This window comes from Manacus vitellinus, unplaced genomic scaffold (genome assembly GCF_001715985.3).
Source record: "Manacus vitellinus isolate BGI_N305 unplaced genomic scaffold, ASM171598v3 scaffold_64_pilon, whole genome shotgun sequence".
Classification (NCBI taxonomy): Eukaryota; Metazoa; Chordata; class Aves; order Passeriformes; family Pipridae; genus Manacus; species Manacus vitellinus.
In genome coordinates this window covers 2,222,855-2,249,547 of record NW_021940718.1, presented here as the reverse complement: position 1 = coordinate 2,249,547, position 26,693 = coordinate 2,222,855, and the positions used below count along the sequence as shown (strand labels likewise).

Here is a 26,693-nt window from a genome sequence, read left to right as displayed (position 1 = left end):
AAAATCTTAATCGATCTGTTTAAAGCTGAACATGTCAGAAGCATTAATTGTAAATACTGACCATCACAACTTGTGTCCATGACTAAACAGGGTCTCACTTGACACAAGGGCAAAATCCCCTGAAAATCAAACAGTTCAAACTCTGGGTTTGACACTTCCAGCTTAGGATGGTATATTGATTGCATATGGTATATTCAGGAAGCAGAACATACCATCTTCCCTCTTCTGGAATGGTGACACAGAGCTCAGGGGGTGACAGACTCAGATGGTTTTACCAGTAGGGAGCAGGACATGATGGCACAGTCCTGAGTCAGAAATGCCTAAAATGCAGGTTCCCTGTGTCACTGCAATTGTCTGACACCATTCTGAGTGAACCTAATTTTCCTAAGGATAGCAGGCAAGATACTACCATTTCTGCAATTGTGGAGGAAACACTCTGTGAATCCCTCCCAGGGCCCTACAGATGAACCCACTTCATAAAACTTCTGGGGGAAGGGGTTATCCTGGTTATAATATGTAATTATAGTTTTACCATACACTCAAGGAGTCTCATCTCATCTTAGCTAAAAATCTCCTTTCTGCTTTAGGTTTCTACATAAGACTTTAAACTCTGTGTGGGGAAAAATATTGTATTCCAATATAGTGTTTCAACAAAGAGGGAAAAATAAAGAAATCTATTAAAAATTCTGGCAGTTTTGTTCAGAAAAGGTTTTTTTTTTAAATTTTTTTTATAAAAATGTACCAAGGAGTAAACTTCAAAGAAATCAGATGATGCATATAAAAATAGTTTTCAGTGGCTCCGGAGGGAAAAAATAGCAAAAATAAAAGGAAATAAATGAAGGGAAAAAAGCGCAAATAATAGTTTCTGTCTTCTTTTTTCACATCACTGAGCATCCTCTAGAGGTTGTTCTGGGATCCCCCTAAAATAAGACAGACACAGTTGAATTTAGTCTCTGTACTTCCAGCAGTGATACAGATGACAAGTAAAAATCATGATGTCATTTGCTTTAGACCAGCAAGTTCCTCCCTTTATTTCAGATGCTGATTCCATCCAAGAGAGATCTGTGCTGCAAAGCTGCTGCTTTGGGTAAGAAAAACTTTCTGTTTCATACTACAAATACACTGTTTAATCTCTCCTGAGGACCAAAAAGCTTTCAGAACTCACCTGCAAACCTTCACAGAATCAGTTCTTTGTGAAAAGAGCTACTAACAGCCATTGATCAGGGGAACAAATCGCTTGAGTTTCAAATAAATTTAAAATGTTTTCTGCTATCACCTGTATGAAGCATCTTTCTCCTTTTCACTCTGCCAGCTGCTGGTTGGTTATTTCACAAGTGTTATCAAAACATACAGGTGGTATTACTAAGAAAAAACAAGTTTATTTCAGATGTAGAAGGTATAATCTATCATAAAATAAACCAGTAAGCTGAAGCTTGCAGCGACAGAAGCACCTCCCTTCCCTGGTTTGCAGTGGTTATCTGGTTATATTCTGCTTGCAGCAAGAATGCCACAGCTCTGTTTTACAGAGCAGCACATCCTGGTAATGCTGTAAATGTGTGATCTGAAGCTCTCTGCCACAGACACCCTGAGCTGGCAGCAGCCACTGCCCGAGCTGTACCTGGGTGGATCCCAGCAGCAATCACAGTGTCCTCTCCCTGGGCACTGCAGCAGTGCTGCAGGGTTCCAGGCAACCACTGCAAACATGGACCAGGATGCTCAGAATGGTCAACAAAAGTTGAAGGGACTCCCTAAATCTCACACCTGATTGATCCAACCAGTGAGGCACAAGTGAAACATCTGCTCTGCATCTGATTACCTGCTGGTTGAAAAGGTCCTCCTCTCCATACTCTGCTTCATCCTCTTCCTCTTCATTCTCTCGCACAACTACTGATTTAGTAACACTTCTCACTGCAACTTCCTACACAAAATGACAGAGAAGTAGTTTTTATCTGTTCCTTATGTTTTTGCTATACCATCAATATATCACCCCTATTAAATTTTGGAGGGTTTAAAGCAACTTGACCTAGATGGAAGCAAATACTGGTAATATCCTGCAAACCACATCATTCCTATTTGTGTGCACTAAAAGGCATGGTAATGTGATTTAGCTGCAGGAATTTTCTTTCATTACCCTGGGATTTGAGAGGAAGCAGACATGTTTCAGTTTTATGCAAGGTCACAGCAGACACAGGTAGGAGCTGTCTGAGACACACTGGAATGTGAGAAACTAAACTTTCTCATTATGATTACACAGCATTAGGAATATTCCCAATTTCTACTAAATATTCAATCTCAATTGTATATGTTGGTTATCAGCATGGTCTTCCAAGCCAGGCACTGAAAAGAATTCTAAAACCCCAGGAAGCTTCCTCTATTAGTAAATTATCTTTAACACTTCTTAGCAGTAAGAAATTCTTCTATCTACTTGCACCCTGGAAATCAGAGGTGCAAAACTCTAGTAGTGGAAAAAGTTGTCCTTAACATACACTTCTTAGCAGGGACACTGAAGGTAACCACAGTGGGAACAGACATGGATTTGACCACTCAGTTTGAATACTGAGACAGCTTTCTGTTTGTACAAGTGATCCTCCCTCCTACCTCATACTGTGCACAAAGTGCTTCCAGAGAACTGCTGGCAAGAAAGGCAGCACAGAAACTGGTGAAATGTGGTCTGTTCCCCTTTCCTATTGCTGGGATAATGGCACACTTATGAACAACATATTCTCCCCTGCAAAAGTCATCTGCAGGGATGGTTTTGAAACATTAACTGTGGGCAGATGTAGCACAATGCAGAATATACAGGAACCTCTGTCAAATGACAACTCATGATACGCTTCCAATATGGAAATGACAGCTATCTTCCTACATTAATATTCACATTGCACCCCAGAATGTCATAGGGACTATGTAAGGGAACTTTGAATTGCCAGCAGTGTTTCTTTTCTTTGTCTCTTCTGAAAGTACATACTCAAATTCCAAATAAATTCTCTACTAGCAGGGTGTTTTTATAAAATAGAAAAAAAATGTCTATGGGCATAACCACCACGATGATCCCAGCTTTCAAAAACATCCCAAAAATGTCAGAGAAATATAGAGATACTTAATTATTTCAGTGTTATAAACTCTTATATTAGAAGATAATAGGAGAGATCTCAAAATCAGGATTGTGCCATGTCACCCCCCCCTCAAGTGACAGAGTCTGGAGCTCCCCAGCCCAGACACAGCCTACCTCTCCTTCCGAGTTCACGAGGTAAGTGCGGATGTTTCCTCCGGTGCCCCAACTGCCTTGGTTCTTCCACACCAGAACAGAGGGGGGGCTGTGAGATACCCCTGCATCTGCACCCCAGATCTAGTCACAAAGACATTCTGGAATTAGCTGTTCATGCAATTTTTTTCTTTTAAATATACAATTCCCTCTAATTCTCCTACTTCTCTCTAGATACCAGGGTTTTTTCTGAATTCCAATGGTTGTTTTACCCTACTTTTAACTATACTATTACTTGTAGTCCTAAACTTAACTACAGTCTACTAGATTGAATGAATGCTCTGAAATGTTCCCATTTCTTTAAGAGGTTGAGCAGGATTAGTGTTCCAAACTGGGGCAAAGGTGTTTGACAACAAACAGTCCTTGAACTGTCCCCCAAAATACCTTTTTCTTCAACTTTATGCCCCAAAAATGGTCTTAAATAGTGAATTTCTATATTAGCATTTCGGTATTTATGTTCTGCATTTTTGTAACTGAAATACTGCTCTTCTAAAGTGAGATCCATGAACCCAAAAGTTATACACCAAATCATGCTGTACCAAACATCAAGATTTACAACTGTTGCCATAGCACCAACAAAAGAATACGCTGTTGACATACTGGAAGTACAACTTACTGTAACAGTTTGCCCAGCTCTGAGGACATACTTAGGAGTAAATTTGTAAGCAATTTCTTCTCCATCTCCAATTTGTCTTTTCAGCCTCCAGTTACCCAAAGACTGATCCTAATGGAGAGAGTCAAAAGGTTATTTAGAGTGAACAAAACAGCATACAGGCATCTGAGCTTTCTTTAGGTCTTTGTTATTAAATTAATGTGAATATAAATTTATTTGCATGGTTGTTAGACATCTGAATTCCACCTTGAAAGTATTTTTCTATATCCAGTAAGAGTCTAAATTGTAAATCCCTTAAGGTCATTCAGCAAAATTTTAAAGGGTATTCATTTCACACGACAACAGTAGGCTGTTTCCATAAGCAATATTCCAGCACACGTTTACACATCTGGAACACAAACTGTGTTCTCTTCCTGCAGCAAACATTACATTCACTTTAACCCACCACAACATTCAACTCTCCAGTGCCCCTGTTAATTCCTGCACCTTGAGATTGCTGTTCCTCCTCTCCACGTGGCTGCACCTGCTTGTGCTGCAAAGGGCTGTGTAAGGTCTCGGTTCAGCTCCTCCTTGTTCTGCTGACACTCACCTTCTCCGAGTTGTTCTTCAGCTGAACGTATTTGCCCTCCAGGTCTATCTCTTCTATGCTGATACTTCCTGTAGCTGAAGCTTGCTGGGACATTTGGAAGCTGCTGCTGCTGCTGCTGCCGCTGATGCTGCCGGTGCCGATCCCGCTGGTCCCGCTGCCCGAAAGCTCCTCGGCCTCGATGCGTTTTCTCTTGCCCCGGGAGGAGCGAACGAGGGAGGTGCTGCTGCTGCTGCTGCTGGAGGTAGCCCGAGAGACTGTGACACGGGAGGAGGGGCTTGGAGAGAGCTTCAACCTTAAGGCAATCGAGAAAGCATTTGAATTAACTCACCCAGGGAACAGCAGACAAAGCTAGGATATCATCAGTAACCAGACTGTGATGTGCTGCTGACAGCAGCCTCGCTCTGTGTGTCCAGAGGACTGCATACATGAGGAGGAGGGGGCTACCCATCCCTGAGGATACTCTGGCAGGATGATACATGACATGGGAAAGCAGTGCTAATGAGAGCGACACAGATCACTCAACCCTCCCCTCCAGCACAGCTGCCACTAAACACAGTATTCTCAGGCCACATGATTTAAAACCAGGAAAATGCAGAAGTACAAGCACTTAAATAAAAAGAGATGAAGACCAAGCATGGAATGATATATTCAACTGTACTCCAAGACCTTACAAAAACCAAAATAAAATAAAGATGGTGTTCAGCTGACAACAAAGTGTTCCACGTAAGTGTTCCAAACAACACATTGTGGTGTGAAGCCCTTATAACTTCAGTGAAAGAAAACCTGGGCATTCCTGCTCAAAAAGGTAAAAAATAAGTGTAAGAAATGAAAACAACACCTGCCAGTCCTTAGAAAAGAAACTGGAATCTGTACTTACCTTTCCTCTTCCCCTTCCAGGAGTTTTCGGTAAGCACTGATCTCCATGTCCAGCGCTAATTTAACATCGAGCAGCTCCTGGTACTCCGTCAGCTGAAGCTGCATCTGGTCCCTCATGTCTGTCATTTCCCTCTCCTTTGCATCCAGCATCTTCCTAAACTTCTCCCTCTCACCAGCCATCATCTCCTCCAGCTCCCGGATGCGATCTTCCGCTGCGCTGGCCTAGGCAGAGAGCAGCAGGGAGAGCCCAGTTGGCAGCTGTGCAGTTCCACTCAAAACAGGTTAAAACTCATCTCCCTCCCAAATGAACGTAACCAAAAACTCCTCTATGTAAAATTCAGAAAATATGGAGGGCCAGGAACGTTAATATATCCACACAAAACAGTGCTCTGTGTTCAAGGTGACAGCAAATTTAGTTCCCTTACCTGTTTCTGGAGGCCAGAGAGTTGGTAGCTGAGAGCTTCTATCCTCATGCGAGCCTCCTTCAGCTCCTCTCGAGCTGCACCAGCAGCCTTGTCATTTTGGTCAGAGGACAATTTGGCATTCTCCAGCTGGAAGGTAAGTTTTATACAGGTCACTTGCATTGAGTTAGATCCCCTGCATTGAGTTAGATCCCCTACAATATCCTTGTGGTAAAAAAAATAGCAACTACTTAATCTCAAAAAATTTTAAATGGACATCTGGTGAGTTTAGGATAAGAACTGCATAACATTAAGGAAATGCAAGAAAGGACCAGGAAAATCTATTTCAGACCTATTCCTATAGTATTTGCTTATGCTATTAAAAACATAGTCTGTTAGCCCTTTCATTATACAAGCTGCCTTAGTGTTTCCAAAAAAGTGACCATTCTCTGCCTGTTTGTCTAAGACCAATCACACTGGGCAACAGCAAAGACTGCCTAGCAAGTCCATGTCTTGGTCCAGCAGTTCCCTGGATGCCCAAGGGCTAACTCAATAAAATATTCCACAGGTATTATGTCTCCTTTGGCCATTTGCAACTCAGGGACTTCCTAAGCCAGAGACAATATTTTGCTGCTTACTGTCTCTCTCAGTGGATTTTTCAGGCAAGAATTTGTCTCTGTTTTTTAAATTTATGGGGGCAGGGAGTGTAGTTCTGTATTAATAAAGAACAATCCTCTTTGAATGTCCAGTGGCAGATTCAGAAGAAACAATGTCCCTGCTTCTACTGAAAATAAAATAAACAATCACTCCTCATTCACCTTCCCCATGCTATTTATTTACCCTTTTACAGACATCCACTGTATCTTTCCCTTCTCTAAAGGCATCTCTTTTCCAGGTGAAGTTTCATTTAAAACTTTCCTCATGCATGACCTCTTTCATACTCTAAATTGTCTTTGTCAGTCTGCTCTGTATTACTCTGTAGTACTTTTGCAAGAAGCAATAAAACTACCCACGGCACTCCAGATGACATCCTGCCCCAGAGGCAAAACAATGTTTTTTTGGTTTATTCACTTTACTTTTTTCTCTTTAGTAATTGCCAACATACAATTTGTTTTCTTAAATTCACTTAGTGAACAAGCTCCATTTCCAGTGGCTAATTTTAACCAAATTAGAGAGCAACAACGGAGCTCAAAGCTGGTTACAAGATAGGTTTCATCAAAGCAGACAGTGAGAAAGAGCATCCTTTGCATGCCTTGCAGCTGGACTTCAACAATTCTGCCACACACCATGGAATCCACCCAAAAACTAAACTGACCCAATTCTAAGAACTGTTACAGGCAGATGTTTTTTAGCCACACAGCACAAAGCTTTATAAAATCAATTTTCATTAGCTCTGCTGTTCACTAAGTTCTAAGCAGCACACAGAGCCTTCTTCAGGCTATGGATTTTGAAGGAGCTTCAACTACACACTCCATTACTTCTTGTAAAGTTTTAAAATCAAGAATATTTGAATTCTAACAACCATCCACTACCTTATAGTCATGCTGGCATAGTCCCAAATCCTCATATTTAGAATTTCTATTACTTATTACCAAAGATCATGATGTTCTTTCTTATAAGCCCTCTTTAAGTATTCAAAGGTCGCAAAAGGCTTGTCCCAAGCTTTCTCTGTTCCAGGCTGAACACCCCAGCTCTCCCAGCTCTCTCCATAGCAGAGGGGCTCCAGTCCTCTGATCACTTTTGTGGCCTCCTCTGGACTTGCTCCAGCAGCTCCACATCTGTTCTGTGCAAGAAGTGAGCTTTTACCCAAGACCATCTCATCCTGGACTCACTCAGCAGCTAAACTCAACCATCTGCTTTGACATCACATTCCTCCCCAGCTCAGGTCTCTAACAGGGACACATCTTTGTCTAGTAATCCACAGAAGGAAGTTCACAGCTAAGCCTCTTTCCCTTCACATTCCAACTTCATTTATAACAACCATCTTTTATGGGGGGGAAAAGCAACTTAATTTATTCATCATTCCCCTGTTCAAATCTTGTCATCTTTTCATTATCTAAGTCTGTATGTTGACTGGCTATGACCTCTATGACCTCCCTGAAGATGCACCTGCACTCAAGCCCCACAGGAAGCCTCTGAACACTGGAAAAAAGCCTTCTCAAATTATAATTACTGGTCTCCTTACGAACAGCGGGGCTGGTGAAAATGGTTTTCTCCCCCAGACTGGGATTCCAGTCTGACAGCAGTGGTTACCTTGGCCTGGTAGGTCTGCTCCAGCTCCAGCTTATAGAGTTTGACCTGTTCATCGTGCTGATTGCGCAGATCCTCCAGAGCCTGAGTCATTTTGGACTCGTACTCCTGCTGGCGGCTGGTGTCCACCTCGATCAAACGATGCTCGTGGCGCTTTCTTGTCTCCCTGATTTCCTACACAGGCAACAGAAAAAGAGGGACAAATTCCCACAGTGAGGGAAACAACACAAGCAGTTAAATTCAGACAACAATTAACTATTTCAGTGCTAACTACTTAGTATAGAGGAGCCTTTAAGCCTGGGAACTGCTGTGGGCACCAACAGATGCAAGTTACTGTTCTCATTTGGCAGGACAGAATTCTTTAAAGTGATCCAACCTAAAAACAGCTTCAAAAAAAGCCATATAGAGTTTAAGTAAGGAGCTGTTTTATGCTACAAAAAGCAAAATGGGGGGAAGAAAGTAGAAGAAAACATTAATTTTTAGACAGCAAAGAGATTCCATGTGCTGCACCACAAACCCTTTCCTTCTCAATATACATCCTGACAGTACAACAGCAGTCTGCAAGGAATCAGATGAAAATTAACACCTTTTGTGACCATTACATATATTAAAAAAATCACTATAGAGAAAAACTGCATCTTTTTCTAGATACTTGATGACCCTTCCTTGTTAGATTTTGATTACAGTATTAATAAAGCAGCAACCCAAGCAATCCTGAAGACATGGATATAATTTTTTATGGTCAGAGTTTGTACTAAGAAATTTTCATTTTTAGAGAAGTATGAGTTTGCTGTGCCTAAGAACACTGGTCCCAAACTAGTAAGGTAAGGCTTACTCATGCACTTATTCAAGCTGAGCCATGCAGAGGCCTGGCCAGGTCTGAAAGTGTGGTATGAGAAAAACAATTTCTTCCTTCAGGGCAGGACAAACAACCAGGGAGTGGTCCTGAGTACTGGGAGGAGGCCTGAAGTCAGCAGGATGGGCCATGAGGAAGAACAGCAAGTAAAGCAAGGCTCAATTTTGCATGCCCACACCAGAGTCATAGCAGGCTAATACAAATTCAGAGCAACTTTACTGGCTGTTCTGCAGAAATGCTCTACATCTAAAAATAATCTACAGAAACGTGCCCTTTTACTGACAGCAACGTGCCCTGAAGTGATATGGGAGAAGCTTTCCCTCCTGTGGTGAATTTTTACACCAAAAAAACTAGCAAGCAGCAGTCTCCCAGTAACTGTAGGCAATGACAGCTCAGAGGCCTCAGGAATGTCATGGGGGACTGCAAAGGATCAGGTGAAGGGCTGAGCTGATCCAGCACTTCAACACCACTAGAATAAGCAGGCCTGACTTGCCACACTCCCAGTCATGATGTTCTAATTCTAAGAGATTTGGACCCTTCACTGAAGCAAACCCATTTATTAACCTAAAGAAAATCTATTTCTTTTTTGCTTTGTGTTGAGTTGGTCCATGCAAAGATCAGAGAGCTCCAGGGATGGCTAAAGGAACACCCACCCTTGAGCAGAGCAAGCTTTAAGATTAGCTTCTGCTGTCTCATTTAGCTTCACCTTCAGTCAGTAGCAACACGTTCTCCTCAAGAAGCAAAGTTATTTTAAGGTCCTACAACCAAATAAAAGTCTATCACTGCAGTCACGTGCATCAATCCAACCACTTCAGGGCATGGAAGTGAGAAAACAGCCAGTACAACTCCAGGTGATCTCCCTGGTTGGTTTCTTTGCCCTGCTCCAGCCCCTGTCTCCTGTCCTTAGCCACACAGGCCTGTCCCATCCCTGAAACCAGTCTGGGCACTCATTTGGATTCTGGTAAAACAAAACTCAGCCACTTAGCTGAGCTTTCAACTAATTCAACTAAAAAACTCTAAGTATCTTACTAGCTAACCAGGCTGAAATGATTTGGTGCATGGTGGGGCCAAACATCACACCTGGCATAGGTGAGATGAAGGGCAGAAGCACGTGGCAACTCTCACTGAGTGAGTCTGCAGAGCCACCAAGGATGGAATAAACTGCTGTAACACTGCACATCTGGTACAGAGAGAAGGTCACGCTTCCCCTTCCCAATTCCCACTTTTACAAAAACTCTGGTCCTCACCAGAGCCACTCACTAAACAGGAAGAAAACTATCTCTGCAAAAAGCAGGGCAGTTGCATACTATTCTTGTCAATAAAACCAGGTTATAGTCAGGTCCAACAACAACCAAAGCCAGTGCAGGTAAGGAGCAGGGCCATGCAACCAGGTTCAGAGAGAGGGAACAAGACTTTCCCTTACCCACAGCAGTCAGCTGCTCCATTAGTTCACTTGCCAATGAAACAATACCCTTGTCACCTGGCTCTCATGCCAGCTCCACCACTGATTTACCATGTAAAAAGGTGCAAAACCTTTAACTATTTTATTACTCAACTCATTTAAAGGAAGAATAACACTAATTTTCCCTACCTGAACTAGTTAGCAGTTAGTCATAGTCAGTTTGATTAAAACCTACCTAAACTTTGGACTATAGCAAGATTATTAGGTTGATAATACCTCCTCAAACACATTTTTTCTGAAATCCAAATCCTCTTGCAAGCTCTGGCACCGATTTTCCAGGTCCACACGCATGAGTGTCTCCTTCTCCAACTGCTTCTTAGCCACAGCATGACCGTCTTCAGCCTAGCACAGAATTTTAAAGAGAATGACTTTATTTTGTCCAGATTCCTATTTTCCATCCATAAACCCTTTATGGTCTTCATCTGATGTCTTTGGACCAATTATTCACAATAACAAATCTAATGTCAAGCCACTGATTTAAAAAAACAACAACCAATGAACCACTGACAACAAAAAGAAACAAAACAAACAAACCAACCAACCAACCACCCTCAAAAAAAACCACCACCAACAAAAAAAGAACAAGAATGTGTGTGTGCTAATGGATATTTCAACCAAGCTTTCACCTTTGCATACCAGCTATTTAAAATGTAGGATTATTTCAATACACTGCAATACTGGAGCTGAGGATTATTAATTCCTCAAGCACAGTGTGTTGCACCTTCTTTTTCTTGCCAGCATAGTCCCACTGGGGACTCTGGCACAAGTGTAAAATTATTCAGGACCTTACAAAGGACAACATTTACGAACCTGATATCCCATGAATATAAAAACATCAGAACATTTAAAAAAAAAGCTTTTGATGAGCAAAATGTCCAAGACATTATGTTGTTTTGGTTGTTTTACAGAGATTTCTTAAGTTTTGCATCCCAGAGGAGCAGGCAAAGGTTCAGCAGTAAGCGAGGTGGATCAGTGATGTTCACACTACAAACTAACTGGAAAGAAAGAAAGGGGATTTCACACTGCACAGCCTGTGCTAAAGCAAGGAAGCATTCCCTGGCATACCTTGGCAAGCTGGGCACGCAGATCAGCCACCTCTGCCTCCAGGCTGCGTTTCTCGTTCAGGACAGTGTTGAGTTCTGCTTCACTTCTGTGGAACAGAACTTCCAGGTCCTTAATGCGGCCCTGGGCCACAGACAGATCCGCGTCCTTCTTCTTGTAGCTGCAAGAACACCAGTTCATTACACTGATATACAGGTGCACAGCCATCCTGAGCGTGTCCTGCTCACAACCACAGGTGTTTTGGTATCAGACACCTTTTAGCAGGCCCCACACAGCTCCTGCATAACCTGCAAATGCTGATCAGTGACCTGAAGCACCCCCGGGACGTGCAGTGGTACCGTGTGCTGGAAACTCATGGCATGGCAAAGAACATGCCACGGACAGGCAAGGGGAAAACAAGAAGGCAACTCTGGCAGCTGAGAGATGACAATACACACGTGGTGTAAACAGTATTTTTTCATCTTGCAGCTGCACAGCACAGTAAACTGTTGAAATCTTTTACTTCAGAGTACAGCCCATGAGGAGGAGTACATGCAATCCCCAAAGAGGCCTGAGCATCCCCAGGGTTTTCTATTTGATGTGGCCAAGCCTATTCCTCATGACATATTCCCACACAAAGTATAAAGTAATTCACTATGGAAACGTGGTCACCTTTCAGCAGTAAAACAGTATTTCTTCAGCAATATTCACTACAGGCAAAGCATCTCCAGCTGCTTTAAATATGATTATTTGAGCTGAGATCATCAAGGTCATCTTCCTCCTGCCCATCAAGTATTTATCAATCTTTAACATACTGACTTTCTGCAGCTTCTCTAGGTCTGTGTTGTTATGTTATTTAAAAAACTGTTTTGTTATGTGCAGTAAATCCCTCCCTGCTGCAGCTTCAGCTCGCTGTTCTACTCTCACACCACTCAGGATGCAGGGAACAGTTTTTTATCTTTTTTAACAAAAATCCCCTGTGATGGGGTATTGGTGTGCCCTACAGACAGTGTTTCCTTACAAGGTTCAGCATGATATGCATCTTTTTCTAAGTCAACACCCTTATTTTGCAATGCACTCTAGATACAAGAAGAAGACTCATGTCCTCTCTACATTCCTTGGTGTAGATCTTGGAATTTGTTTTCATTTAACTGTAACTGATTTTTCTTAATCATTGGTCCAATCTGTCGCTGTGAATTCTGTTCTGCAACATATGTGCAGTGTCTTCAGACTCAGCAGCTTGCAAGAGACATATAGACAAAACATGACTTCTTAAACAAGACAGTTATTTAGCAGCAATTAGAATGTCACAGGCCACCGAGGCACACGTGTTGTGTAGTAAAACAAGCCACTGTTCTGTGTCACAGCCAGGCAGACCTGGGAGCCTTCTGCCTGGGCAGGACCCAAAGGGCAAATGCCACTTCACACCGAGCATGAACAGCAGTGTGTGCTCACACAGCCTCCTGCTTCCTCCCACCTACAGCAGCCAGGCAGTGAGTGCTTCCAGGGATGGGAATGAACAGGAGTGTTGGATGTACAGCCTGACAAAGCACCATAAAGAATTTCTGACAGCGATAAGTAACTTCTGCTCCTTCAAGGACACTGACACTGAGAACACTGCAAGCCACCTTCATTCACATTTTTGTTTTCATTTATAATTTCAGCCTGGTTTATTGCCTTCATGCAAAAACGTGACAGAGGTTTTACAAAAGTGCAACCTGCTTTTGGGGGTCCCTGAGGTGCCTGAAAGTTCCCAACAGCAGTCAATGTATCTGGGGAGATGTGTCAGTGCTTCAAAAAACACCAGGTTCGGGTAACCCTCAAGAGCTCTTTCTTTCCAGAAGCTTTTGCCAGGTTTGCTCATGGGAAATGTTTCAGTGACTGCAGAATCAGAGGATGGCTTGGGTTGGGAGGGACCTTAAAGCTCATCTCATTCCAGCCTCCTGCCATGGGCAGGGGACACCTTCCACTATCCCAGGTTGCTCCCCAAGCCCCGTCCAACCCGGCCTTGGACACTTCCAGGGATGGGGCAGCCACAGCTGCTCTGGGAAACCTGTGCCAGGGCCTCACCACCCTCACAGGAAGAATTTGTTCATAATATCTAACCTAAAGCCACTCTCAGCTTGAAGCCATTCCCCCCCTGTCCTGTCCCTACATGTGGGGTAGCAGGCAGAGGAAGCTACAGCCCAGCGTTCACCCCCGTCAGAGCTGGGAGTGCACAGTCTGAATGGACTGGAAGGAATCTGGCAGGAGCAGCTCTGAAGCCAAAGAAGAATTCAATTCTACTGCTATGAACTGTAAAAACAGAGAAAAATAGAAAACCAGGTATATTTTCCTCATATTTAGTTTATCTTAGAAAACAAACAAATAAAAAGTTCAAAATTAGTCTGGTAGAATTAACCAGTCATTGAAAGTGACTGGTAAAGGAGTAGCTCAGTTGTCCCAATAAAGGACAAGGGATGTGATCCGAGGTAAAACACCATTTCAATCACTTTAAAAGTGTACAACTTTCTACAACAAGCTATTTGTAAAATCTCTTAGTGGTATCAAAAGCCTAAAGAACTGGAATCAACTGGATTCTCATTACCTGCCAAGTGACACTACTTCTGACAAGGATACCTCAGTCAAAACAGAAATAACACCTTGCAGAACAGGAGAGGTGAACCAAATTCCCAGTTACCACTGTTGCTCTCTTCTGGAGTTTACTTTAAAAGCCAAGCCAGCAAAGTATTTGCTGTCACTGAGACAAGAGAGACAACCTTAATGACCACACAGTGCCAACTGGCAGGGAAAATATCCCATCTCAAACAAATGCCAAGACTGCTGGCCTGAGGCTCTGAAGAGGAAAAACAGTCCCAACAGGTACCTCCCAGTAGGGTTGGGTGGGATTCACCTCACTTCACTTCAGAGGTTTATGGCTGACCCAGTTACCAGAGGGGTTTTCCAAGGTTAACAAAAGTTGAGGTAACCAAGTCCATAAATACCAGTGCACAGGTTTTCTGGCCACAGGCAGGCCTGGGGTATGGACTGTGCTTCAACAGGCTTCACTCTGACACACTCAATTACAGGTGCCATTTCACCTTTTGACAATTGTTTTAGGGAAAAACACACAAAATATCTCCAATGGCTGCGTTTAAAAAGAGGGCTCAGCACAGAAAATGAATATCCAGTGATACAGCAAAGTTTACAGAGAAAACAAAATACTTTACCAGAAATCAACTAGCTAGTCAGGAAAAAAAAAAAAGACAAAGGAGGGAAACACTTAATTCCTTTTATGACCACTTAGATGCAAAAAAAGGGAGATGAGAGACTTACAGTAGGCCTGTACTGGCACTGTTGGATTAAAAGCTATTTTATGGCCAACAGCATTCACACAGAGGTGATGTACATACTGACCTGCTCAGGAAAAGTCTGTAATTCCCAAATCTTATCTATTAAAACAGGTACCAAAATACAATCAGAAGCAAAAATTGATTTTGCCACCACATATATTAATTTTAAAATCATGTTTCTACTGCTAAACAGTATGTATTTGATTACAAAAACTCCCATGGGAACTGAAATAATAGATCACATCTGGCTTCTGGAGCTAGTTGATTATGCTAATTCTCTGTGATGCAGACTGAGCAGCAGTTTTTTTAAAATGTAGTCAGTACAAGGTCTTTTTCCAGCACACTTACATTGTAGCTTCCTGTGTTTTCAAGGCAACCCTGCTTCCACATTCCCAGACTGCTCCCTTTCCCTCCATTTCTGTGACAGTGAACCAGACAATAAAACTGATACTGTTTTAAAGTTAACCCTCCCTTGGATGGGTCAGTTTTAATGTAGATCAGCTCCTCAGCCCAGATTACCAGGCACTGCACACGTGCATGTTCACCTAAGGGGAGGTACAACAGGACAAAGCAGGCACAGCCTCTTGTTTCAGCCTCAAATTGCTCCAATCACAGGATATTCATCTTAGACCTGCAAATACATTTGTGGATATACTGGTGCAATTATCTGCTCTGATCAGCTGCACCAACTAACAGAGGCATTTCCCTCTGACAAACCTGCATCTCCTCATTGATCTGCTTCCAAAAGGCAGTTTAAGAAGCATCAATGGTATAATTCCCACAACAGGTATTGCCTATTCTAATTAAAAGAAAAAAAAATAATAAAAGAGTGCTCTGCTCACCTCTTATTGAACTCCTCAAGTTCTGCTCTCAGTTTTCCTATTTCAATCTGTAATCTAGCTCTCTCTTTGGCAGTTTCATCCAGAACTCTTCGGGCATCAGCCAGTTCAGACTCATAGAGACTCTTGATTCCACTCACCTAAGGGGAAAAAAGTATTCAGGTGTGAGAACATCCCAAAGACTATCAGAGAACAAACACAGAACCAGGTTTCACATAAGTTTCTTTGAAAAAAAGGGTTTATGATATCGATTTCTGCTATTTAAGAACATTCTATATTCAACATTTTCAATTAATGGGCAAAGACAAGATTTAGTTTTCATTATCAGTACCACATAACAAAACACACTATATTTGAAGTGTGCAAGTCTTCCCAAGAGATAAACTGCAGCAGATCAGTGCACCCTACAATCTTAGTTTAAATTCTTTGCTCTCATTTCTAATACTGCTGCTTTGGGAGATTTTTTTTTTTTTTATAAACACTTTAAGACATTTTGTGGAACACAAGCCCAAGGGCCCAGTTTGACTCTGCTGCTCTTCCACTATAAAACTAAAAAGTATCTGAAACCAGATGAACTCCAGAAATGTGAACTGTTCAGAAGTGAACTTGTACTCCAGTTCTCTACCTCAGAGGATAAGGATCTCCAGACCTCTCCCTGTCCCAATTCAATATATCACATAATCAATTAGCTATTCAGACTGCACGAGGCACCTTAAAGTCTTCTACACCTTAGTTTTTTTTTAGAATGGAAGATTATTTGAAAGGTGTATCAGATAGCTAAAATGTTCAGGCCATATAAGATTGCTGCTATTGCTTCTGTTAAAGGGACCAGAACAATCATCACAGTATCAAAGAATATGCTGAGTTGTATTTACTAATCTAAATCCAGGAACACAGCAATCACAGAGGGAGAGAAGCCAAAACGAGAATGCACAAATTTTAGGAAGAGAAATTCCATAACAAAGATAAAATGCAGAAACAAGAAAGCAAAATGTTCAATTCCTAGAAGTACTATTTCAGCATCAGAGTGGCACCAATGACAGACACAACCATCTGGTCTTCAGAGAGACTGATTAAAAGCAGCCAGGATATAATTAAGTTCCTGATAAGACTCTACTTCTCATAAAACTTCTGAAGTTAACTAAAATGTGACAGTATGAGGGCTGAGAAGCCTTAGTTTACAAGCACACCACAAACCAGAAACACCTTACCCATGCAACCATCTATCCATGCAATCTTGCTTCTTTTCTTTTAAGAATTAATTCTTTCAAGCTTTATTCCATCTAAGTTTTGGGTTGCTGGGGTTGTTTTTTCTCCACAGACTCACCAGAGGCTCTCTCTGACACAAGCCAACACATCTCTGTATTATCACTTACAAAACTTAGCAAGTTCTATGAAGAAGCACACCATGACTACGCTAAACTCTTTCATGCAGAACTCCACAGTGAAAAAAAAAAAATTAAAAATTGGAGATTCTAAGCTGTAAAGCCTTTCATTATTGATGATCCTTGAGTCAAAGTACAGTCTTTGCAAATTGCAATCCAAAATACAATTGCCCAAAGGTGAAGCACTGGTTCTGCACCATCAGGTACTGCACCTACAGCTCTCCTTCTCAAATGCCAGCCCTTTGTTAGACCCTCTGGTTCCTCAGTGTGCTCAAATCCTGTCCCAGGAGACCTACCAGGAACTTGGGGCTGTATTGCTGTAGGTTCAGAGACACACACTAAATCACAGTGCAGGACACAGGGACAAATCCCTTCCCAGTTCTCCAGGGCATAAGCTGGAATTGCACCTCAAGGTCCAGAGGAAGGCAGCCTTTTTCCTGAGGTTTTCATGAATACTGTCACAAAGAGGTGTTGCTGGTGTGATACCTACAACAGGCCTTAAGGAATTTATGCTTTTGAGGCATTACAGAAAATGCAGAGCTTAAAAACACCAAAAACCAGTAATCTGAAAAAAAGCATAAACACTTCATGTAATTCCTGTGTAGAGACAATATAGCTTGATGGATCTAAAAATCATGATGAAAGCTGCTTCTGAACCTGTTATTAAAAAGACAACCAGAGTCTGTGATGCTTTAATTAGAAAGGACATAACTCACAGCTCATGGTAGGAGCTTAGCATGTATTTTTCTTCTGCAGCATGTTAACCTCTTCTCTGCTCTTCTTTCAGCAACACACATGAGAAAAAAAACACACAGGTCCATTCAGAGCCAAAAGGCCACTTTCACTGGAATTTCAAGGTAATACACTGGGCAGACAGAAATAACTGAGACACAAGGACACGCTGCAGCTTCCAGCAAAAGGAGGCAGCAGCAGAGAGCTGGGAGCAGTAACACCTTCAATCAATGGAAAACAAAACCACAAACAGCCCTTGCTAGAACTCTAACAACGGGATGCAAAGAGAATATGGATTTGTGATAACACTGATCAAAGTTTCAGATGATCAAACTGAATCTGGGGACAGTTTGAGATGGTCTTTCCAGACCACAAAAAAACAGCATCATGTTTATTTTCAGCACTGGTCAAGTAGAGAAAAGAGACCCAAATGCAGCAGTAGGCTCAAATGAGAACAAGTGGTGACAGCTCAGCAGAACTGGCCTGGTATTAGGAGCTTGGCAACACTTCTAGTCCAAGATGGTTACTCACAGAAAGCACTCTTCTACCCCAGCACTGAGAGAAATTCTGCAAAGTATTTCTGTTCCCTGAAACTGTCACTCCCCAAACTCTGTTTTGGTGGAAGGAACTTGACTTAAGAGTCTAATGATTCACTGAAAATCTCCAGAGAAGTACAGTCCCACAAGTGCCACTGTTTAGTGCACATATAAGATTTTGCTCTGTTTTGACTCTACAGACACTCTTCTGCCCACTCCCTTTTTTAATTTCTTTACATTTGCTACTCAGTTTGGTCTCTAGTACAGTTACACTTCCAGCTGTTCTTAGAAAGATGCTGTTAAAGCAAAGCAGGACCTCCTAGGACAAGCCTCACCTGCCCTATCTGGACAAAAATTAAACAAAAAAACCAAACAAAAAGTCAACAGGAACAGCCAATATCCACAGCAACAAGAGAAGCAAGTTGAGTAAGTGCTTCTGGCACCTGTGAAGCCCCTTTGTGGTTCTCTGTCTCATGACACTTTGTGCAGAACACCACCAGACAGCACCTACCTGTCCCTGGAACACCCCCAAGGAATACCTGACTCAAGAGACAACCTGTCTGATGACATCTTCCATCAGGAGAATCCATCAGTTCCAACTCCTTCCTCCATTTGTCATTTCTCATCACCTTGCTTGGGTTACATCAACCCCTTGTTTCCTGCTCCCCACATTTCAGGAAGACACAAACACCTGAAACCTGGGCCAACCCTTCCAGTGTAAGGCAGTAAGAGTGGCAGCTGGAAGCAAATGCTGAATGGAAAAAGTATAGAGAACAAGGCACCACACAATTCTTCACTCCCATATACCCCAGCTTCTAAAAATTTAAAAAAAAAAAATATTCTGAGCCAAAGATTGCTTCCAGGCACCAAACCCCAGCAGCCACCAAACACTGCTAATTTGTCTAATCCTATTGTAAATCAATTTAGCTTTTGGATTTCACATCAGAGAGTATCACACAAGCACAGCTAGGAGATTAAGACCTACTGCTTGATAATTTTATTTCATGCCTTTATGTTTTGTGTTGTGAGAAATGTTCAATGGTTGCTTCCTAGACAAATCTGTTTGGACTCCTGACTTGGAAACCTCAGGTTTCTCCTCATCTCTTCTCCAGATTTGCTCCTGGTCAGAAATTGTTCTGCTAGTCTGCTCATATTTTTTTTCCTTACGGGCTCTAGATATTTTAAAATAAGTTAAGAGAACTGCATGCAGCATTCAGAATACAGGAACAGCATTGATTTACACAGTGATTATTGACCCAGGAAAACAGAGACATTACAGGAGATCAGAGAAGCAGAAAACACAATTTTCTAAGTGTAATTCTAATAGGTTTCAGTTAGTCCAATCCAGGAGATGACATCTGTTCTTATTTTCATATGTTAATAGTGAGTGCCCATGGAGTGGCTAATCCAGAAAGCCACAAGAGAGAAACCTGGTTCTCAGCAGCACACAGGAGCAGGTTTGCCAAGAACTAGTTGACTTGGTTTTAGCATCCTTGCAGAAGCAAGAGAAGAAACAAACAAACAAAAAAAATCTACGACTGTTGGAATTCTGAGCAGTTTGTTAAAACAAGTAAAAAAGCCATTAAAAATAAAATCTTTCCAGAAAGCAAGGTGTTGTAAAAAGACCTTCCCTCTGGTTTCAGGGGCCTGGGATTCCTGAAGGCTACTCTGACCACAAGAAGGCTTTAAGTACATTGGCCTTTCTTATGTCTGACTTAAGCCAGGATCTCCTTGCTCATCCAGACAGGTCTCCTCTCACCTTTGTTCCATTTTCTGATTGTTGGAACAGACCACTCTTGATCCTGGAGAAGATTATAGTTGAATGTCAACCCAGTTCTCTGAGACCCCTTTCTATCCAGGGCTGGAAACTTGGGATTCTTCCAACCAGAGAGAGCCCTGAAGTGGCTAAGGAAGGTCTGCTCTCCTGACATCCAGGGTTGTGGTCCTGCTTCCTGCTCTGGTCCATCCACTGAAGATCCTGAACTCCACTGTCTCATGGTCACTGCCCTGACCATTTCTCTTTTATTTATTAAGTAATAGGTCCAGGAAAGCACAAAGACAGTGCATGTGAAGCTTCATCAAGTTGTCTGAATCAGGCCTCATTTACATCTTCTCGATCAGATCAGGTTCTTGACCCACGTTGCCCATCTTGGTCTGCCCAACGAGCTCTCAGTTAATTCATAACCTGTTCTTAGGCAGAGCTCCAGGCATTCCCACTGCTCTCTCTCACGAAAGGCAACTCCTCACCTTCCTGAAAAGCTTGTCTCCATCTGTCCAGCACAGCACTCCAGACATGTGAGCTATCCCTGATTCCAAAGAGGTCAGTGTTCTGTTACATGCCCACAGACTTCTCCTTGCCCCTGTCTGCTGCTCATGCTGCACACATTAGTGCTACAGGCACTTCAGGGAGACACCCGAGTGTGACAATTCTCCAGGAAAGGCAGAAGAGCAATCCCCACAAGGCTGTCCCCCCCAGGCATCTCCTTCTTTACATGCCTAAGCTTGGGGTGTTTCCATTTCATCATTTTTCCTGTTACTTTCTCCTCTGTTTACATAACCCCAGGTTTTTGCTTGCTTACCCCATCCACCACTTTCTCACCTGGCCTTACCAGAGCAGAATCCATCCCTCCCCTATCATTCCCAGTTTAAAGTACTTAGCAGGCTCACCAGCCCCACTGGTAGATATGTTTGACCTACTTTGTCATAGAATATGGTGAGTTGGAAGGGACCCATCAGGATCATCCAGTCCTGGCCCTGCACAGGACACTCCAACAATCACTCCCTGTGACTGGGAGAATTGTCCAAATGCTTCTTGAACTCAGACAACCTTTGTGTTGTGACCACTCTTCTGGGGAGCCTGTTCAGTGCCCAACCACTCTGGGGGAAAAATCTCTTCCTGATATCCAACCTAAATCTCCCCAACTCAGCTCCAGCCTTTCCCTTAGGTCCTGTCACTGGTCATGAGAACCTGCCCCTCTGCTGCCCCTCAGGAGGATGCTGAAGACCCCAATGAGGTGTCCCCTCGGTCTCCTCCAGGTTGAACAAAACAACTGACCTCAGTTCATAAGGCTTCCTCTCCAGACCCTTCACCATCCTCCTTTGGACAGTCTCTAAGAGCTTCATGTCTTTTTCAAATTGTGGTGCCCAAACCTGGCCACAGGACTCAGGTGAGGCAGCCTCAGTGCAGAGCAGAGCAGGACAATCCCCTCCCCTGCCTGGCTGGAGATGCTTTCTTTGCCTGATGTCCCTCAGTGCAGGTGGCTGCAGTCCTACCTGGTCTCCACTTGTCTGCCAGTACTGGAGCTGCTGTGCCCTTTGTGTACACCAGAGCTACTGTCATGACCAGGGGATGTGGCTCTGCTGTTGCCTCTTTGCCACCTGCAAAATCCATGTTCAGACGCTGCTGTGGGTGTTGGGTCACTCAAGTTGTAGCCTCCTGGGTTAAGTGGTCTTCTGGCACTACAGACATCACCTGGGAGGTGACACAACACACATCTTCATTGCTCTTGAGAACTTGACTGGTGTTCCTGGTGAGTCTGAGCCATAGCTGACTGACAGTCCTTTGTCAGTCTATATCTGAGTAAATAACATATCGAGTCACACCTGGTGGGAATCAACTCGTGTTTTGCACATTAATGCATGCTAATGAGATTAATGTTGCATCACCAAATTTGGCTGGAGTCCCTTGTGGTTGGCTGGAGCATGTTTCTTGTCTAGTATGTTGGTTCAGTTCCTTCTTGATGTGTTTCCTGTCTTCACTGAGTGACGTCTCGTGGCTCTTCTCAAGTGGTTTGTTGGTGTGTCTGCCCTTGATCCACTGCCCAGTGAGCTTTGTTGAGTGCTCCCAGCACAGACTGGTAGATGAGAGCATCCAGCAGTCTTGTCTTTCAGAGTCCGCTATGGAAACATCTGTTTTCTTTTTTCTATTTTCTTGTCCCCTGTGTTGCCCAATTACAAATTTGCAGGCTCTTTGACAATCAGAAGAGGAGAAAAAAGTGAAAGCACATCTGTAATGCAATTTGTAGTGTGTCCAGCCTGGTCTCTGTGCAGGAAGAGTTATGTTTTGGGTGCACATGGACATGAAGTGGCTTGGGCTGCAGCCTGTCCATCTGATTCCTTCTGAACTCTGGTTTGAGCTTTTAGCTTTATTTCTTCCATCACCTTCAGATGGGAGTTATATTTTCAGAGTGGAAGGACCCATTTTGTGACCTAACCTGTCATCTGGGAAGGTCTGTTGCTGCTTCCCAGGGGCTTGTGGACATTGTAGAGAGGCTGCTGAGCCTCACCTGACCGTATGAATTTTGTCCCTTCTGCTCTTCCACAGAGGCACCAGTGATAGTGGGAGGAGGGACCTGAAAAGTATCAAACCTGACTACATGGCTCTGGGTGATTTTCAGTGGTGTGGAGAGAGTGCAGAGCTTGGCTGAGCAGGTCCTGCAGACCAAGGCTGGGTTGTGCAACCACTGTTGGCAGCAGGGTTTTGGATTCTACAGCAAATCCCAAGCACAAACAGAGCCTGGGTGGAGAATGGATTGAGAGCAGCCCTGAGGAGAAGGACTTAGGGGTGTTGGTGGATAAGAAGCTCCACACACCCTGTCCGTGTGTGCTGGCACTCAGAAACCCCCCGTGCCCTGGGCTGATCCCACAGTGTGGGCAGCAGGGGAGGGGGGATTCTGCCCCTCTGTCCCCCCAGCTGAGCCCCCACAGGTATTGCTTTTGTCACAAGGGCAATTGCTGTCAGTGACTGAGGCTCCCAGGGATCTTCTCTTATTTTTCTCTGTAATTCTCCTTTCAGAGGGTGAGCACAGTAGGGTGTCCTCAGAACAGTGCAGTAATCCCTCCTGTGCCCATCAAAACATCTGTTCTGTGAGGCTGCAGCCATAAGCACTGCAGGGGAGGGCAGGGAGTCAGGATAAAGGAACTGAGGAGAGTTCTAGGACTCTCCTCTTAGCCCTTCCATTATTCCCCCCCACAGACTCACAAATTGGGTTATTGGAACAGTGACCCCCAACACAGTGAGAACAGCATCAGTCATGTACTAGGGAGGTAGAAAAAAATCCAAGGGGATGAGCTCAATTTCTTTTCTGTCACAGGCTAAGCTACACAAGGGGACTGATGCAGGAGAACAGAGATGGAATGAGGACAATTAGATGTTCCCCCACCTACACAGGAAGTTTTTTTTTGTTGCATTTCACAGAATATTCTGAGTTGGAAAGGACCAACAAGGATCACAGAGTCCAACTTTTAAGTGACTGGCCCACAGCAGGACTGAACCCACGACCTTGGTGTGATTGGCACCAAGTTCCACCACGATCTGTGAACTCTGCTCCGTACCAGCCCTTTTGTCTGAAGGTTTACTGGGTACATTTCTTATTTCTCTGAAGGCCTACTGCACACAAGTAAAGGTAAAGCACCAGTGAACAGAGTTAGAAAAAGCAGGGGAAAGGGCTATAATTAGTAAAGAACTAAAGATTAATCAACTGCAAAGTTCCTTTTTTCTACTGTTAAGAGGTGGCAGCCCCATGTCCCTCAAAAACCCCAACAGTGATTTCATCCTAAAGCCTTGCCAAGATTGCCACACAGAGGAGAAAGTGGCTGTTTTCTGCAATCTTCTGCAAACTGGTGATTAAAACAACAAGGAAAAAGAACATCCTGATCAGGTGATGATTAAAGAGTCTCTGGCAGAACAGGGACTATGGTCCTTGCCTGAACAGCATCAGTAGAACTTCTTTCATCTAGAAGATATTACCCTAAACCAGAGGTTTGAGAACAAGATCAAAACTGTTCCCACACATGCAGGGAGTGTCAGGGTCAACCATTACTCAGGACATGCCAGGTCATGTCAGTCAGTAATGGTCTCCCCCAGCTCAGGTGTGGTCACTGTGGGATACTGGAGTGACAGGCAAAGGAAAAGCATCTGTCTCATGAAACCATGCTCCTGTCTGCTGCTTGCCACAGCCATCCTCAGCTTTGGCATGTCCACCTTGGATCATGAACCCATCTATTCTCAAGGTAAAAGTCTCTGCTGTTAACACTGGTGAGCAGCCCCTCCTGCCTGCACCCCACAACAAGCATCTACCACTGTGACAGAGGAGGTTTTCTGCCATTACCAAAGATAAGCCAAAAATAACAGAATATTCATTCAGCTTTTATAAATAAATAAATAAATAAGATCAGAGTCAAATTTACACACAATTTAGGCCAACCAATGGGAATTTTCATCTTGAACACCCTGAAAAATAGAAAATAGTCCCTTATAAGCATGTAGAGCTAATATAAAGGTCTAATGATGTAGACAGAATGGTACACTGATACCACTGGACTACGTTTAACTGTGCTTCTAAACAGAAGTTGCTTTGGGGTTTGTTTGGGTTTTGTGGAGTTTGGAGGGTTTATTGTTAATTAATATCTTATTTCACACTAAGCCTAATCATTTTATGAATGGAAATTCCAACAGCTAATAAGGAAACCGAATTGTCAGCAGAAAATCCAGTTTACTAAATTGGTCACAAAAGCTAAAGGACAAGATTCTCCCATTCCAGTAAAACCAAAATCTGACAGCCATCTGAAATCTTACTGCTCCCACAGTCCTAAACCACTGTGCACTATCCAGCATTCAAACAATAAAACTACAAAGTTTCCCTCTGTGGATATATGTAAAGAATAAAAAGAACTTCCAAAAGGGATGGGGAAAGTATTTAACAAAGGCGGTTCAGAGAAGAGCTGAAGCGTCAGTGTCAAAGAAGAGCTTGATGAAAAAGTTTGTTATAATGTATCTACAGATTAAGACATTTTTGAAGTCTGGATGAAAAAACTCAAGGGCAAAGTAACCAAAAGATTCCTATCAAAATTCTCAAGTTCATTTTCCGATTACTGCGTCAGAATACTTTTCCAGAATGGACAGCACACGGAACTGCTACTAGGAGTTCCTTTATGTTCATATTAAAGTCTAATGAGGTTATATCTACGTTGTCTGATAGTCCTCCTACTCCTGCTACACGTGTGCTGTCAACAGAGTTACACTCTGCCTCTTTTATTTCAAATGAATACTCCTTTTAGTCTCCAGGGATCTACAGCATAGAAGTTCCTTGAACTAGATGTACTTATTCTGTTTACAGCATGATTTCACATGGGGCAAGCATAGTGATGTTTCACGTTTAGAAATATCTAGTTATTTTGAAAACCTAGATGTTACAATATATTATTAAGAGATACAAAGGGATTTCAAAGGTACTTCAGTCTTGGACGTACACTGATTGCAGATACACCAACCATTCCCCAAACGAGACATTATCATATCTGGTCTGTTTAAACTAACCTAATCTAAACCCTCCTCCCACCACCCTGAGCATCATTAAACCAGACTCTTAAAGGGCGAAAGAAAGAAAAAGAAAAAAATTTAAAAAGCCTACACAGTGGCACAGCAATCCATCACATCCCAGCAGCTACAGCACGGGCTGTTTTGTTTACTGACAGGCTTTCCAAAGCAGTGCAACTTCAGCTCGGCGGTGGGACCCCGCACCTCGCTGAGGGGGTCTGGGCTGGCACAGGATGGGTGGGACCGTCCCCAGTGTGTCACCGACCGCCCTCAGTGTGTCACCTACTACATCCTTCCTCCACAGGGGAACGAGAGTCCCGGGGGGAAGCGGACACCACAGAATAGGGAAACGCAGAGCGTGGCTTCGGAAAAAGGAGCATTTGAGTTTTGCCTCCGAAATCGCAGGAAGCAAATCAGAGCCGTTTACAAGGATTGGATTCCGACCGTTTGGGGGGGGGTCTGTGAAAGATTTCCTCCGGTGAGAGGTAAAGTCAGCCTAAACGCTTTCAAATCTCCCATCCCACCGCGTCAGTCGTCAGGACAGGACACCCAGCACGGCGGTGCCGGGGCGGACGCGTGTGGCCCGGTTACGGGGCACCCGGGTCTCGCACCGAAACCGCGCGCCGGGCCAGCCCCGCCCGCCGCAGCCCGTCCGCCACCGAATCCCGGCTTGAGCCGCCTCGAACGCAGCCCGCCGTCATGTGCAAACGGGCTCGCGGCGGGTCCAAGAGAGCGCCGCGCGGCTGCGCGCCCGGGAGGCCCGCGCGGGCGGCCTGGAGGCTCCTCGGGTGGCCCCGCCAGAGCCGCCTTCCTCCCCTGCGCGGACGGAGCGCATGCCGCGCGGCGGCGCGCGGGAGGAGCCGCCACAGCGCGCCCCGCGCCGCGAAGGCCTGGGAAACGTGGCATCCGGGAACGGGCCCGGGCCGGGACCTCCCCGGCACGGATCGCCCCAGGGCCCGCCGCTGCTTGCCCTCACCCCTACCGTCTCCCGGGGTTCGGTGACCTCCTCCTTCTCCGAGATCTTCAGCAGCAGCCGGTCGTTTTCCAGCTCCAGCGCCCGCACACGGTCGATGTAAACGGCCAGGCGGTCATTGAGCTGCCGCAGCTCCTCCTTCTCCTGCAGCCGGGAGATGCGGTCTGCGACAGCGGGTCCCGGCCGGGGGTGCCGCGGCTCGGGTCCTGCATTGGCGCTGGGCTG

At 44.0% G+C, this 26,693-nt stretch overlaps 1 protein-coding gene across 1 annotated transcript; it reads right to left on the bottom strand.

Annotated features, from left to right (window-relative positions):
* Positions 1 to 873: 873 nt before the first annotated feature.
* Positions 874 to 26,680, bottom strand: LMNB2 (lamin B2). Its single transcript, XM_018083480.3, is given in 13 exon segments — positions 874 to 920; positions 1,817 to 1,918; positions 3,230 to 3,349; positions 3,882 to 3,989; positions 4,468 to 4,759; positions 5,345 to 5,565; positions 5,769 to 5,894; positions 7,998 to 8,168; positions 10,529 to 10,654; positions 11,378 to 11,534; positions 15,528 to 15,664; positions 26,478 to 26,635; positions 26,638 to 26,680. Coding segments are annotated over 13 exon segments (1,803 nt in total). The 3' UTR covers positions 874 to 878.
* Positions 26,681 to 26,693: the final 13 nt, after the last annotated feature.